Source organism: Leiobunum rupestre, chromosome 2 (genome assembly GCF_980474605.1).
Source record: "Leiobunum rupestre chromosome 2, qqLeiRupe1.1.hap1, whole genome shotgun sequence".
In the NCBI taxonomy this organism is placed as follows: domain Eukaryota; kingdom Metazoa; phylum Arthropoda; class Arachnida; order Opiliones; family Sclerosomatidae; genus Leiobunum; species Leiobunum rupestre.
Genome location: NC_143385.1, coordinates 26,052,635 through 26,069,926, shown reverse-complemented (window position 1 = coordinate 26,069,926; position 17,292 = coordinate 26,052,635). Strand labels below are relative to the sequence as shown.

The 17,292-nt window shown below is 33.7% G+C and overlaps 1 protein-coding gene across 2 annotated transcripts in view; it reads right to left on the bottom strand.

The window, feature by feature from the left end:
• LOC149956641 (xibalbin-1-like) overlaps positions 1–7,927 on the bottom strand; it is a 55,563-nt gene extending 47,636 nt beyond the window's left edge. For both annotated transcript variants that reach the window (XM_090164736.1, XM_090164738.1), the window contains exons 1-2: positions 7,693–7,927; positions 4,912–5,020 (exon numbers count right to left, since the gene is read on the bottom strand). In XM_090164736.1, coding sequence (XP_090020862.1) covers positions 4,912–4,990 — 79 coding nt within the window. In that variant the 5' untranslated portion in view covers positions 4,991–5,020; positions 7,693–7,927. The remainder of the gene's footprint in view (positions 1–4,911; positions 5,021–7,692) is intronic.
• Between the last annotated feature and the right edge of the window lie 9,365 nt (positions 7,928–17,292).

Sequence of the window (17,292 nt, the reverse complement as noted above, 5' to 3'; positions counted from 1 at the left end):
CAAAATTCATGAAAAAAAAGGAAACATATTTCATAATATCGCTCGAATTATGCGCTATTGGGCTCCAGTAATTTAAAATTCAATAATATTAAAATTAGGCAAAAATACAAAAATTTAAAAGTGGTAGCGCCAAATAGCGCGTAATTGGCGCGTAATTGGCGCGTTATTTTAGGAAATTTCCGGAAAGTAATTATTTATATTGTCATTCTGCATTAAGTTAGCTCGCCAGGTTTCAAATTGATTTTGAGACCAATGCAGAAAGTTTCGAAATAAAATATCGTTGGCGCGTAATAGCGCGTAATATTTTTCATATAACAAAATTAGTTACATAGAAATTTGTGACATTTGTGATTTTTGTTAAATTGGCTCACCTGGTTTCAAAAATGATTAAACTTATGTATTTTTGCCTAATTTGAATATTATTGAATTTTAAATTGCTGGGGCCCAATAGCGCATAATTCGAGCGATATTATGAAATATGTTTCCTTTTCTTTCATGAGTTTTGCCACTGAATTCAAAATTTTTAAATGTGTTATAAGTCATGAACCCTTATGACGCAAAATTTGACACTAGTGGCGCACAATAGCGCGAAATGGGTGCCTAATTATTTGCTTTTTTTTGTAATTTGTAATTATTGGCGAGCTGGCGTCAACCTAGCCCGCCTAGTTTCAAATCCTGTTTCTTGAAATTCCAATCTGGCCTGAAATTTAAAACTTATGGCGCGTAAAAGCGCGTAATTGGCGCGTAATTTTGAAATAAGAAATTGTGATTTTGATTTGATTGGCGCGCCACGTTGACAAACCCTATTAATTTTCGTGTATGGACTAGCGGATGGCAATGCTTTGGCTGCTCAACGTCTCTACCAGGAAAGGTAGCGGAACAAGCGCATCCCCGTCTCATGGACTTTTACCATGATGCCTACTTTCAGAGGCTAGTAGGACACACTTTGAAGCTCTCTGACGCTCTTTTAACTCATCGTAGGAAAATGGTGAAAAAACAGGCATACTTCTCAACTCACCCCCTACTCCTAAAAATGTTTGCATAAACTTTTGAAACACCCTTTTTAAGTTTGAGTTAAAATTCTTATGTTAAAATAAAGTGTTTTACCGAAAAGATCAATGAACGTCGTTTGGACAATACTAAATTAGGCGTTATGTATGTGATGAGTTTGGTCGTGCAGTTAAAGTTAAGACCTTTTCACACGAGCCAACTTTTCAAATCCAAATGCTGAGTCAGCAAAAATGGATCAGTGATCCATTTTTTTCTAGCGTACCTTTTTGGTGGATCAACTCATAGAACTTTTATTCACACAAACCAACTAGTTGACTCGACTCAAGTTGACACATCTAGTTGGATCAAAAAGTTGGCTCGTTAGAAAAGGCCTTTAGAGAGCGCGCGCATGTTTTTGTTTTTGTTGAGCTCGCGCGAAAACGCACGAGACCCTCTACACGGAAATATTAGGAAGCGCGCGCTCAAAAAAATAACACTTTTTATACATGTAATGTGTATATATTTTTTTATAGAAAGAGCTGCTATTAAAGACGTCAGGTTTAGGTAACCAATAAGATAACGCGTTGATTTTATTGTGATTATGGCCCGGGGGAAAGCAACTAACTTTTTTAGCCTGTTCTCGGAGTAAAAGTGTACTCTTATTAACCTAAAACGTTTTACTCGCTTTTTTTGCCTTTTCCGGGGATGGGAATTACTCCGGCCCATAAACTATTTCGCTTGTTCCGGATTAAAAGGGCTACTTTTTGCTGCTTCTGACAAGGAGGTGGAAAGGAGTTAATCGGATTTTATCGCCCGCTAGCCAGAATTTATCCGCTAAAAAAGACCCCAGGCAGCCATTTTGGAAAAACTTTTTTACCCCAACTCGAACTATTCTCCACATTAAAATCGGAATAAAATGACGTCTTAGCGTTACTCTTCTTACCCTACTCCCAAATCCCGGAACAAGCGAAAAGAAAACACCTAATATAGTACCTTAGTAAATATATAAATACGATTTTGCTTTTCTACACTCTTAAAACAAAAGGTGTATTTTCTTGTCCCATATTTAACACCTTAACAGGTTTATAAAGGATGTTATTCTACACATTAAAAAGCAGTTTTCCTGCTAGGGTGTTTATTTACACTGTTTGGGATGCTTAGGTCCTCCGTTTTGGTTACTTTTTTATACAGTTTGTGGTATAAACCTATTCCCTTCAGGGTACAAGACTACTCCTTTTAGGGTACCAAACGACTCCCTTCAGGGTGCTACAATACTCCCTTTAAAGTATTAAAATACTCCTTTTAGGGTACTAAACTACTGCCTTAAGGGAGCTACACCCTTACGAGGTGTTAAATCACTCAATTTACGGGGTAATATAATACCCTTTATACACCTTTTCAAGTTTTTAATTTGGGACAATAAAAATCCCTTTAGATCGTTTAAATTAACATTAAAGAGTGTTTTTTTACAGATATTACACCCTTAATATACCATTAAAACACCCTTTGTTTTAAGAGTGTATGATTTCAGTTTATGAAAACGCTTAATTAGTTTATTTTCTCCTGAACTTACTCATTTGACATTTTCTCGTTTTCAAATTAAATTGCGACTTATGATAAAACGGTACAAGATACAACACGCGAAGCCTCATCGATCATTACAAGTATAATTTTATGCAAATTGACCACCTGGCCGTATTATCAAAAAGAAAAGCGCTCCGTGTTGCTATATTTGTGTACCATAAGTCGAGATAATGATTCCAACGAAATGACGAAACAGTACGAGCGAACCATTTTCGTTTCCTGAGAGCAAAATATTGTTATCTCACCATTAGGCTAAGTAGAAATAAAAAACATTACTTATATCAATTTCATGGTTTTATTTTTCAATTTTTAAATAACCAGTGATGTTAGAAATCTCAAACAAAAAGTAGGTTTTACTTTAACTTACCCGTTTATTATATTTTATTACTGAATGGCTACTAAAAATTTGCAGTCCAATTTATTAAAATAAAATAAATGTTTTTACAATTATATTTGCCTTGCCAAGCTTAAATATTTTAATATAAATTTTAAAGATAATCTTCTTACTTCTATATTATATCCGCTTTTTATAACTAAAAAATTTTATAATAATAATAATAATAATAATAATCAGCTAGGCTAATACCCAAGGAACCACCTTAGGTCTAAGTCATCGAGCGACTTTTAAAGCCATAAATTCAGGTGGCCGGGTTACTCTACTGCAGTCTATCTTTTATTTTTCTATGACCTTGGTGCAATTTTGCCATAAGGCGTTCCAACTAAATTGTTTTCTATGTCGTTTTTGGAGGCCCTAGGCGCACCTAGTGCCCATTTTGGGTAATCAGCTTTTGCTTAAAAGTGAAATTTCGTTCTATTTAAGTTCTTAAAAAAACGATATTAATTTATTGAGGATCATCAAAGATTTCAGTTTCGAAAGTCGGTGGGTGAAAATTTCCCTATCTTGTGAAGATTAACTTCCCCTACGTCACAACTGCGTCTGTTCAGTGATTTCCCCATCTTGTGAAGATTAACTTCCCCTACGTCACAACTGCGTCTGTTCAGTGATTTTCCCATCTTGTGAAGATTAACTTCCCCTACGTCACAACTGCGTCTGTTCAGTGATTTTCCCTTAAGAATAGAGAGTAGGTAAGAAGACAACGGAACGGGCGTTATGACAAAGGATTAAATAAGTTATTCAAGCATAAAGTCGTTGTGGTTTTAGGATGTTGAATTTTAATATGAAATCCTATTCTTCAGTTGCAAGATCAATTATTTTTATACTAGGTGGTTTCTTTTCACTTGTTCCGGGATTTCCGGAGTAGGGTAAGAAGAGTAAGTCTATGACGTCAATTTACTACGATTCTGTGGTGGATAATAGTTGAGTAAAAAAATGGCTGCCTGTGGCCGTTTCAGCTGATTCTTTCTGGCTACCAGACGACAAAATCCAATTTAGTCCTTTGCAACTCCTTTGCAGAAGGAGTAAAAGGAGTAGCCCTAATACTCCGGAACAAGCGAATACTTTATGGGCCGAAGTGATCATCATCCCCGGAACAGGCGAGTAAAACGTTTTAGGGTAAAAAGAGTACACTTTTATTCCGAGAACAGGTGTTAAAAAACATCCTACTAGTAGTGATTTTATTGCATGCACTTGAGTGAGCTGTATTACATCTATTTAATTAAATACCTGCTTGATAAACGACATTTGAACAATGCCAAATGGATAATACCTGTTGGTTGTTCGGTGACCGATCTGACCAGTCTATCCCGAAGGTAAATGTATTCGCTTTACAAGTGGACTTCTAAACCAGTTAAAAGTACAATATATCTGCCACCCAGTTTAACATAAGTTTGGACTAGCTGACGCTAGTTACGATAAAAGTTAAATCACGTGTTCGGTTAAGAAATACTCAATTTAAGGATTAACATTTCTTTAAAGATGAATGTTTTTACAAGTACGACGTCGTTAACATAATATTTACATTCAAAACATTAATGTGTACGTATCTAGTGTTTAAAATTATTTCATAAAATAATTCACAATATTTGACACTTGAGTATGGTTTTGATACCTTATAACAATTTTTTCATTTAAAATTTGCAATATCATTTAAATGACGAATCATAAGGGAGAACTATGTCATTGGAACTAAACAAAACAGGCATTGTATAAAGTAGTAGCAATCCGTAGCTTTGGCCATGGCCGCCATAGTGGAAGCGAATTTTTTATGAATCGGAAAGAGCGTGGGTGACGTCGTGTGACCAAGCACTGCTATTACTCTATACTAATCTTCTTTTAAATCTATTTCTTTAGCAGTATATTATTTTAGAGTTAGTATATGTTCGCTCCGAGGTCAGCAATTTTGTACAATGGGTCTACGCAATCGCATTAGTACTCACAATTGATGGCCTGAGCAGTCCACGAAAACAGCAAGGTGGCCAGGAACAAGCAAATTGAACAGTAAATCAATTTCGACATCGTCGTTTAACAGGAAAGCGTCTCGTGCAACTGGAATGAAAACAAACGAAAAGTATTTTACAAAACCAAGATAATAGAGAGGTTAAGCAAAGCGCGCTAGAAGTTTTAACAACAGCGTCGAAAGTACCTCGACGTTCTAGGATAAAGAATCTTTTAAATCGGTTCGCTGGCTAACGCAATCAAGTACGTTGGCAATCGAACTTTAACAAATTGCACACCTTTCGCTAAACCAAGGTACACGAAACATTAAAAACGTCGTTTGGACAATACTAAATTAGGCGTTATGTATGTGATGAGTTTGGTCGAAATCAAATTTTTTGTTTCTTCGTGTGCCCGGGTGTAGTGCAAATTTATCTCTTGGTATACTCATACTTATTTCGCCAAATTAGTCTTAATTGTACAAGGCCTAGGCGTATATCAATTCAAACAAGTATTTTCACTTTTCACAAATATGCTGCTAGATAAATAATAAGATGTCAGAACTCTGTCTCGATTTGTGGATGTGGAAAATTATAATTATCAGTACTTTTTTTAAACACTATCATTAAATTAAGACGTGTCGTACAAAGTTCCCGTGACCTCTGCCGTTGTTGTTGAAACTTCCAGAACGCCCTGCTTAACCTCTCGAATGAAAATGTTTCCAAACGCAGAGATAAGTTTGGAAAATATCTAAAAAACAAATGTCTTTCCGCCGGCATAAAAAAATTATTACAAAACACTTCCGAGAATTTACACAGGTTCAGCAAATCTGTCTTGAAAAGTGACTGGTAGCTTCGGAGTGCTTAGACAACTTCAACGAACTTGCCAAGTTCACTTATTAAAACGTCTGAAACCTACAGTGAACCTTGTTAATAATACTTAATCTCTATTTTAAAGCTTGAATATAAGCGTCTAGACGTTAAGGCAACGTCAAAATTATTTGAAATCACAGAACGTGTTGCCCATTTGGTAGTCTAGACGTTAGCGTTCAAATAAAAAAACTCTGGGGAAATATATTAAATACGAGATATGAAAAAACATAATATTTTTAAATATTAAAATATTATCTATCTAGGTAAAGCTGGCGCAAATAAATATAAAAATTAGAGCGTCACAATATTTCATGTGCCCAATAAAATCTTATTTAAAATCATATAAATCAAAACCCTCCGACGTTAATTCTCCCATTGCTCCTTCCAGACAAAAACCTTAGCCATCAAAACATATGTCCTCCCCATTTTGGAATATTGCTCGGCGGTCTGGTCCCCTCACTCCACCAGTGGCATGCACTCCATTGACACCATTCAACAAAAATCCCTCCGTTTTGTTGCTGTCTTAACGTGATGGGTCTTTGACCTTTTGTTTTGCAATAAACGAACTTAAGAACTTATGAACTAGTTCCGGACGCGTTTTGTTTTCGTCATTAAGGGCTTGACATGAAATATCGTTGAACTCTCAATTTTTATAATTTTTTGAAATTTCCATTTTATTAGATTATTGATTTTTGAAACATTTCAACTAAGTCATAACGAGTTATAAAAAATAAATCTCTTAATTCAATTATTTATATAGAGCAATTTACATTCTTTAGGTTAAGTTATTTACTTATTTTTTGTACATTGCTAAAAGGGCCACCGAATCATTTTAATTTCACCAGTTCTACGTATTGATCTCAAAAAATAACTTTAGGAAAATATCTGTATATTAATTTCCAGGAGGTATAGAAATTCTGGAGCTAGAAAACTATTTCTGAAAATGTCTAACGTTTCAGCAGACCTTTAATCTGAGAATTGGGTTCATTGCAAAACGAATTTATTTGAAACCTTTAAACAAAAATATAAATAATACGGTGTTCTTATGAGGATTATATTAACGTTTAATTATAAGTTTTATTATGGTCGGAAATATTTTTAAAGACATTTTGACTTAAGCCATAATCATCTCTACCAATATCTTTAATATTTTAACGCACCATTTTAAGTTTGTAAAGTATTTACTCAAATATCTTATTTCCTTCAAGAATATCTTCTTAAATTATCTATAAGGTCCCTGAACGTGCACGGTAAAATTACAGAGGACACTTATGATATCTATATAATGTCTATATATATTTGGCTACAAATTCAGAAATATATATATACATTTGAAAATAAATAAATCTATTTTAACAAAACCTTAAAGATATATTTATATATTAAAAGAAACATAGACATTCTAAAGAAATATTCAACTGTAATTTATTTAAAAGCAAATTAATATTTTAGAATTTGTCCCTTCGTTCCCAAAAATCATTTCTGAATTTATATAGAATAATCTACATAATATCTATAGAAATTTGGATCACTATAGCCATTGAAAATTCGAAAAAATCTATTTAATAAAAAACTTAAAAATAAATTCATTTATTACGGGAAATATAAAAATTCTTAGGAAATCTTCACTATTCAAAAGTAATTCTTTAAAATCGTTTTAAAAGGGCATCTGAGGCTACAAGTGGCAACTGGGTATATCCGCAAAAACAACAAATGATGTCGGCAGAGAACGATACGTTTTCTAGCGAGCACATGCCCGGCTCGCCCGCGAAGAAGCAACGCTGATATCAAAAGATATCAAGAGAGAAACGATCTGCTTGGACTAGGCTGGTACCAAACATATGGTTAAAACGAAGGAAAAATAGGAAAAGAAAGGGCACAAGAACATCGAAATAAATTTAACCAAATTACCTTATTCGTAGTAAATATTAAGAGTTGACGGAAAAATACTTAAGATGCTAATAAGAAACACGATTGAAAGTTTAACGTGAAAATTTATCTATAGCCAGCGACCTCTTTCGTCAAAAAGACAAACTACTTATAAATGTTCCGGTTTTGACTTTCACTTTATATGGGCTGTTTTTTATCTTGCCAGTGGCCGATTGGGGGGCCCTATAATATTTCTGAAAGAACTGCGAGCATCTGAACGGTAGCAGACGAATAATATTACAAAATTCGAGTGCGGAGGACGCTGTCTTTAGTCGTCATGACGACCCGGCGAAGCGACGCGTGCGCCCTCCAGCGGTATTGATTATTTTTTAAAGTTATCTCTCTGTTATCAAATTTGTATCTCAGCGCGAATGTTGGTTCTTATTGCGCGTTGGTACATCGCGTGGGCGTAATCATTCCCGAGCTTACACAATTGCACCGAAAATCAACTGATGGGATTGATAGGGCATTTTCGACAATGAAAACAGAGAGCGATGAATCGCCGTGAAATGAACCGGGCTTTGATTAAGTTAAAAAGGATAATAACGAGTGAATTTGTAGATGGAATTACTGGGAAATTATGAAAAGGATTTCGTGGTCGTACAACTGAAGAAATTTTATTGAAGCAGTAGAAAAGTTCACTTTGCACTTGCCTATACGGGTTGAAATGCAATTCACAATGAAGCAGCGAACTGACAATAACTTACTTGTTGTATTATACCGAAAAATTGACATATTTCTCGGTTTAGACACAGAGTGCATATATTTTTACCATAAGACATATTATAAAAATAATCACATGAATAAATCTTGAGACAATTGTAAATAATACTTGGAAAAAGGATGGTTGTTGTGGTTGGTATTTTTAAGTATTAAAACTATATATTATGGAAATGGAAACTTGTTTATTGTGTATCAAAACAACACTATTACAGCGTCAGCTAGTTGACACACATTGCATAAAAAATTATATGTACAAAGTGTTTAAAAATGACCGAAAGGCTAAAAGCATAATACAATTTTAATTGACAACAGTTTTCATGGCTCCTACGTATTAAGAGCCGGTAAAGTTTTAAGTTAAGATAATTTACAGCTAAATAAATCGACTACTTCAGTATATTTGTTTGCAGTTCTTAAAATTCGGTTAATGGGGTTTAAAAGACTTTTAGAAATTTTGAACAATTGGGGGTGCCTTGTATAATAGTTAGGGACAACAAAGTTTATATTGGAAAGTAAGTCCTCGCTAGGAATCTGATTTTTTAACAATTTATATAAAAATATTAGTTCGGATTTTTCCCGGGTTACAGATAATTTATCAATTTGTAAATCTCCTAGTAATGTAATATAATTATATCTATGACTTTTTATAAAGTTAGTATGTAAATATTCGATAAATTTCTTTTGTACTGATTCAATAATTAAAAGTAGATAAGCGCTACAGCCTCCCCACGCCAACATGAGTTTAATAATCAGCTAGGCTAATACCCAAGGCACCACCTTAGGCCTAAGTCATCAAGCGACTTTTGAAGCCATTAATTCAGGTGGCCGGGTTACAATGCGTAGGAGGGTGGTGGCAAGCCCTGCATGCCACGAGATCGAGCCAACAGCTCCCTACACTAACTATTACCGTTAACCTCGACAAGTTTTTATGGAAGGGGAGACCGAAGAACTCGGGGAAAAACCCCTTAACCCAGTGGGGAGAGAACTTGCAAACTCAACGCATAAGGAGTTGTTCCGAGTTTTCACCCAGTGCCACAAGCTGGGATCGAACCCGGCTCCTCTTGCTGCAAGGCGAAAGTGCTAACCACTCCGCCACCGAATTAAGCTTTTATACAGAAGAATAAAGTGAAATTTGGAATTGATTTTTTTGGCAAGTTTTAAGATAACACCTAATAGCCTTCTGCAGCTATTAACAATATGATGGACGTGATCTCGGAAGTATAACCCTTTATAAAGGTATATTCCGAGGTCTTTGGTCGAGTCTGTGCGCGGGACTGTATCACCGTTAATTTTGAAGACGGATCGAATTAATTCAGTTTTTCTACTGAAAGATATTACAATGGATTTGGAGGGGTTAACGGGTAAATTGTTTTTAGAACACCATATAGAAATTTTGTTGAGATCATCTTGTAAATTTAAAGAGTCGGTCACGTTGTTAATAGTTTTGCATAGCTTGTTATCGTCTGCAAATTGATAGAGAGTGGAATTTTGAATTAAAAATTGTAGGTCGTAGATGTAAATGTTAAATAAAAGGGGTCCCAGGGAACTACCCTGGGGTACCCCGCAGTTCGTATCGTAACTTACACCAGTGACAACACCGTTACATTTTAAGAGATTTATGACATAGTTATTAATATTATCTAAACTTGTAGTTTTTTATTCGGTTCATTACAATTGCTGTAATAGTTCAAGATTTAAGAAAATTACATTTCAACCATAGGTAAGTTAACCAAAAATTTAAAACCATTTACGAAGAAAAATAATTTTCAGGAAAAGCTATCAAAATTAAACATTCATATGAAAATAAAAATGGTTTTTTTAACAAGCTTGCAATCAGTCTTCACTGCAACTCTAAGGGCATTTTGTTCAATATTTATCAAAATTAACAAAAAGTAACCATAATTTATGTATTTAACTTTCGAAATCGAACTATTAAGAAAGTTTAATTATTATAAGAGATTATTTATATAAGTTTTCTATTGGGTTCATTCTATTATTTTAATACTAATTTTGTCAAGGGGACTTAGTGCTGAGAACTACACCTAGATTGCGCAGAAGCGCCAAAAATCAGTTCAGTCATATTTTTTCCTAATTGGCATACTAATTGTTTTTATATTACTTATGTTTCTACTTATATAGAATTAATATTATGAGACGCTTTTGTAATAATTTCTATTGATATTCCTTTTTACTGTTTAAGTTTTTGTGTAATTCTGAAAAGAAATCAATACAAAACTGTGATTAGAAACCACTTCCTAAGTATTTGGTTTCGTACAAAAGATATAACTTCCTATAAAATGATATTTAATGTAATTTGATATTTCCTTGCATTAGCTGTTTAATCTGGACCGATCGATACGATATAGAAAAATTTAAAGAAACGACCTGATGATGCTACCGAACGGCAGAAAAACTAGTCGTGTCTAATTATTTTTAATAAAATCATTTTTAATATCACTATGCAATAGTGGTCGTTTCTTTAATTTTTTTCTTTATTTTAATGCATAGGGTTAGTTTTACCATATTAATGATCGATACGATAAATAATTTATCACCCAATATCTGAATCGTAAATTAAATGTGAGCTCATTTTCATCTAACGCAATATTTCTTTAGATTTGGGTAAAATGGATTTACCATAAATCTATCATAGCTGTATCTAATATGAATATTTCCTTTTACGCACCATAAAAGATATTTTAACTTACGGAAAAATCTCAAAAATATTTATATCGAAACCAACTAGGCAAGCATTCAAACTTATTGTTATATGATTGATTAACAATATTGATTCGCGAGTCTTAGCTTCTAAGGAAACCTAAATTTTTACCATGTAATGGGAATGTAAAGGCATATTAATTAAATATCTTCACCTAGGACATCTCAATTCAAGCGGGACACATTAGAGCGAAGATAATGAGTCTTTCTGATGAAATAAGAATGTTAAAGTTTCTTTAAAAGTTGCATAAATTAATAAACGATTAAATAATAAGTCTAACTTAATGTTCACTAGATCGTGATGAAGCTAAAGTCTCTTAGCTTACTGGTCAAAGTTCAACGTCTAAAACGAAGATATATATTTATGTATGAATATAAAAGTGATAAAAATTAATCAAGACAATTTACATAAATTGATTTACAAGGTATTGTGAAATATATGTGATATATATTTATATATATATATATAAATTAATAATAATTAATTAATTTTTAAATAAACCCGGATAACGATATTATTATACTAATTATAGTTATCAATTTGTCAATGTTAAACCATAAAAATCACCATTTAAGCCGTAAAACCTTATAAATAAGGAAAATTATTTAGAAAATAAAGGTGCGAATTTGTCACAATGTTTGTGACATCACATCTCATAGAATCTAAGTAGCTTTTACAAACAGCTTTTGAACACAAGTATTGATTAGTTTCAAAAGCTATAGAACTTTCTATAAAATGAGCAACGCTTGTTGAACTTGCTTTTATCTAGCTCATTCGTCACGAAATACGTAAAAGATCACTTCAGTTTATGCTTAAAAACCGGGTGCCTCGTCAAATTTACTCTAATGTCCAGGGCTTTTCGTAGTAAAACGTCATCGATACGTCACCCCTGACGATGCAGCAACATCAAAATAAGAAGGCCAATGTTGCTTTATAGAAAAGCCTTAAAATACGCTTAAAGGTAGAAACGTTCATAATAAAAGGGTGCTAAAAGGTAAACCCTAACAATTTTAAGGTAATGATAAAACCTTCGAAATACTCTTCAAGAATAAACTTAAAACGCGAAACTCGGACCAATTACATCTTTAGGAACAGAACTAATTAAATTGGAATATCCAGCTGTAGGCTGGTTATGTCATAATTGGAGCTCATCAATACCGCGCAGGGAATCTGGCTTGCGACTAAACTAGAAACAGAAACTAAGCCTAAGCAATAAGTGGTTAAATTTATTTTAAAAATAAGCCTAAGCGTTAAAAATTTTGAAACGTGTTGCGTAGCAACGAAAAGCCGATTAGGGGAATATTGAATTAATTATTATTAATTAATAAAATGTACGATAAGTTAAAGTTAATAAAAAATGGTAGAAACTTCCATAGAAAAAAGGGGGCAAAAAAACTAAACCCTATCAATTTTAAAGATAAAACTTAATAATAGTAAGGCATTTATATAGGCAGAAAACCAATTCATTGAATCGATACACTTTTGATCGATTCTTGGGAAATCATTCTATTGGATTCGGGATTCGAAATCATTTTCTTTTCGATATTCGATTCGACGGATGTTAAATTTATTCTTCGAACACTCGATTCGTGTCCTACTACTTCGAATTGCCTTATATGCGGAAAAAACCACTTACATTTCGCTTCGCTCGCCCTTGAGATTTAAACGCATTTTTCGTTATGCATAGTTCGGCGATTTCTGAAAAATGTAAAAGCCCATCGTCTAGTTATTTCTAAAAGATGATCATCGAAGAAAATTGGTATACGAAATTTTTGAATAATATAACTTTTTGGGAAGATGTTTTTCCTAGAAATTTCTTTTCATTATCAACCAAATTTCTGTATATTCTCGGATAACTTAAGTGTGAACCATAATTAATGAAATTTATTTGTTCCATTTATAAAGGGACAAAAAATGGCAAATAAATATTTTATATTTAAAACAAAGTCAATTTATTTGAAAACCATCTTTTTTTCTAGTATTTACTACATTTATAGGTATATATAGAATATTTTCAGTCATTGAAATAATTTTTTGAATAATACATCAATTTTTATTGATGTGTTATTTTATTGAAACATTTTTCTTACAGATAAAACTAAGATAATATCAAATAAAGGAAATGCAGCCAAGCCTGAAAACGATCGACAACCAAAAACCTATTTGCCCAAGGGAGAGCTTGGAATCGACCAAGTTTCCTTTTAAATGAATTTTTTAATATTTCATTACATCAAATACAATATGAACCAAACAATATGACTGAGGTTTAATATGCTGCATTACACTTAATATAATATTAAAAAAATGCTGTTTTAATAAAAAAATAATATATTTTTATAATTAGTAAATATAGTTATATTTATAAATAATGTCTCATATTCCTCTCAAGAGATGGCGTTCTAGACCTAAAATCAAAATGGAGCTGTTGGATCGTTGTTATGTTAGCCCAACTGGAGCCGTAAGCTGCAGTCACAGGTGTTTCTTCACATAGAACGCTTCTAGGAAATATGAACCCTGTTTTATTCGTCTAAAAGAAAGTAAACTTTAAATATCCCAACAAATATGTCTTTGCCATTTCTGTTAGAATTTCCACGAGCGGTAGTTAATCAATTGCAACAACATTTCGACTTTTAAAAAAAAAATGTATCGTTAATACTACCAGAAAGAGAGAGTTAAGCTCTTAAATGTCACTTCGATAACATTCTAGTGCACATCTCCAATTTATAGTTTATTAAGCTTCGATTTCCTGCGCGGAAAAAGGAAGTAACTTTTATATTATCAACTTTGATAGGTGCAAAGAGTTTACGTGCGCATCAAAAAACGCAGCATTTTGCGCGTTAGTGGAAAGCAGGCTTAAGACAGTAAAACCCACGCTACTTTTTTATCGCCATTTGAAAGTCTTACTGCGTAACATCGTTTCATTTATATCTCGGAAAGAGCTTTGATGGTGTACCGGTTTACTCTCAAAAGTCATTGACGGTCTGTTTTTGCTCACATTTCAAGATGCATTCAGAATCTTAGGATTGAAAACGTCAGTATTTTCGAAAGACTGGAGGCAACTTATTTAAAAACATGACTAGGGAATCGGAGACAAATAAATGTCCCCGAACCGTTTTTAATATTAACCTTTTTCCATATCAAGTGGACAGAGAGGTATTAAGCCCACACGATTAAACGCGTAGACTACACGCAAAGAACCATAACTGAAAATAAATATTCTACACGTACGAGTTATTCCTACACGTTTTTAAGTTGTAATGTGACTTGTAGATTTTGCAAAGTTAAGCTATGTCTTAACTCCTTCAAGTTTCCCCTTCACGTATTAGAAAGGTGGCTTGATCTGCCTAATCACTCTATTTTTTAATACATTCAAAATTATTAATTTTGAAATAACTTTCGTAGCGTTAAGTTTCACACCTACTGAATATTAAGTAATTCCTCTTGCCAGTCGCTTATCTCGGATTTTATTATTTAACAACGAATTGTCCTCTACTAGAACGATATCTCAAATTTAACAACGTAATCCGTTGCTGGTAAAGCGCTAAGAAATATAAAATCTTATATATAAAATATAAACACTTGCAAATTGGAAATCGCGAAAAAAACCGAATGGCGTAAGAATTTAAAAGAGGAAAGATCAAACTGCCATCTGTGAAAATTTATACGAAAGGTTAAACTGAAATAAATCTCTTCAAGTTTCGCAAGCGCCACGAATCATCAAATCTTGAGTTAAAACGTTCCTGGAGTAAAAAGAAGGCCTAAAACAAATGACCTTCATATTATAACCACCAGACAACAAATCAAGTCAGTCACAGTCTTGACCCATAAACTTTCTTACGTAGGTTTTCGTGTCACCATGTACAACTGCTTTTAACATCTGTTCTTGGACAAATAATGAAAAATATATATTCAAACCACAATAGCTCTGGTTATTTAAGATTGAAGAAAAGCCTTCAATCCTCAAATATCACACCAGATGGCATTGGCAGTAGACCTGTCGTTAAGCGAGCCATTATCCGTTAATCACTATCTTTCTTTTGATCTACTTACGGTCGTGGCACTGAACAGAGAGATGGCCGATTTATAAGTGTCCCCTGACGTCCTTTTACGTTATGGGACTTCAAGAGAAAGACGCGCTATAAATTTCCTCAACACGGTCAGGACACGACTTGTAAATGTCTTCGAGAAGAAAAAGACATATATTCGTAGGCGGACAGGCGGTCTATAGCGCAAGAGAGTGGGAAGTCGTCACCAGTTTCTGTCCTTATCGTCTTCTTATTCTCTTTTCTCTCCTCCATTCCTCGTCCGAATTTTATATCAGACGTTAATAAAATATCTCGAAGAGGATAAGTATTCGGGATAGGTATCAATGTATTAAGTGCACCTTCGCTGGCTTGAGACAGTTTCCGACCAAAGTCACCAAGCGGACACCGCTACACAACGGATTGTCGATGATTTAGTCATGTGGTCACTTTTCAATAATTTTTTAACTTGAATTACAAGAAATGTGGGTGGTGGTAGAACATAACCTTGGACGCTTAAATTTCTATTGCCCGAAGACTCAACCCATAGGCCCAATTTTTTAGACCATTGGTTAAAATTCAAGCGGCAAACAAGGAAAAAAGTTTACGTGGTATTTTGCTTACTTGTTAGGTTCACTTCGGAATTGATAATATTTCCTTGGTTTCCTGAAAGGTATTCTCAACCTACGCGGAAAGACAAAAAGCTGGAGATCGTACCTAAGGGACTCTGCCCATCACCAGGAAAAATTGGGGAAGATACTCGAGGAAAGGTCAAGGGGCATTGTTTCCCCTTCTGGAATCACGAAGGAAGCTGCCCACATATTCTTTGGTCACCTGAAAACTTTCTTGGCAACGTTTTTTTTTCAAAACAACACTACACAGAAATGGTAACTTATTTATTGTTATAGTTTTAGAAACTAGCCTTCGAACGACGATTTATATCCAAACATACTACGTAAACATAATTATTGATTTAAAGAACCTTTCCCTAACGTATTCATTTCATGACCTGTTTCTCAAGCAATGTTATTTGACCAGAAAATTTTCCATTTATAGATGATGCAGCAAATACTTCCAAAACCATGTTTCTATCAAATATTATTTTTAGAAAAGGGTGATGGAAACTTCCTCTTAGAGATATATATAATATACTTCTGATGATAAGCGTATAAAAAGAATCAGTACATTCTTGTCCAGTCTCGACCGTTGCCCCACAATGGCCCTCATGCGGGGGAAATGAGTGGTAAATTACGTTGGTGTACCGGACAACTTCTTAGAAGTAGATATATGTGTAGGCTATAGTTTCTCGCTGCTGCACTCTTGTAAAGGAAGTAATTTCAAACTATGAGACGTGTTTCAGTTTGGCGCAAGCCTGGTCTCTAATCAGTTTCGCGGTAGGCACGTAGTAACTGCTGAGCTCTAGATTGAAAGTCATTTCCAATCACTGTTATATTTCTGAATAGAATAAACTATAGCAGGAATTAATGTAAATATAGAATTTACCGTTATTAAAATCAAGAGTCAATCTGGATTCGTACATGGCACTAGGAATCATTGCTAGTAAGATAGTTCTAATACTTTGTTTTCGGTATTTTATGGGCAACATTCTTAGAGAAAAATTTTAAAAACGGAAGCGATAAAAATTCAACCGACCTTTAGGTTATGAGACGTGGCCTTATTGTTTTTATAGAGCTTCTACGTCACTGTCTCTTACTTTTATAAATCTATGAGCGCATTCTAGTGCACGTAGAAATCGGCAAATAAAAATAAATCTTTGTCTTTGCGACGCAAAAGCAACATTTAATTTTTCAACATTTAAATAATTTCATTTTACAGAAACATGCATTACCACATTTTTCGGAAAATAATATCTTATATTTATGGTTCAGGGAAATTATTTTCCGTCGTGAATTGTTTTAAATTTTTGGTTAACTTCCCTATTGTTGAAATATAATTTTTCTTAAATCTTGAGCTATTACAGCAATTAATTGTAATGCACCGAATAGAAAACTACTAGTTTAGATAATATTAATAACTATGTCATAATATATACTACTAGTTCAAATAAATATATAACAACACAATAATAGATAGTTTTAATACTTAAAAATACCGACCACA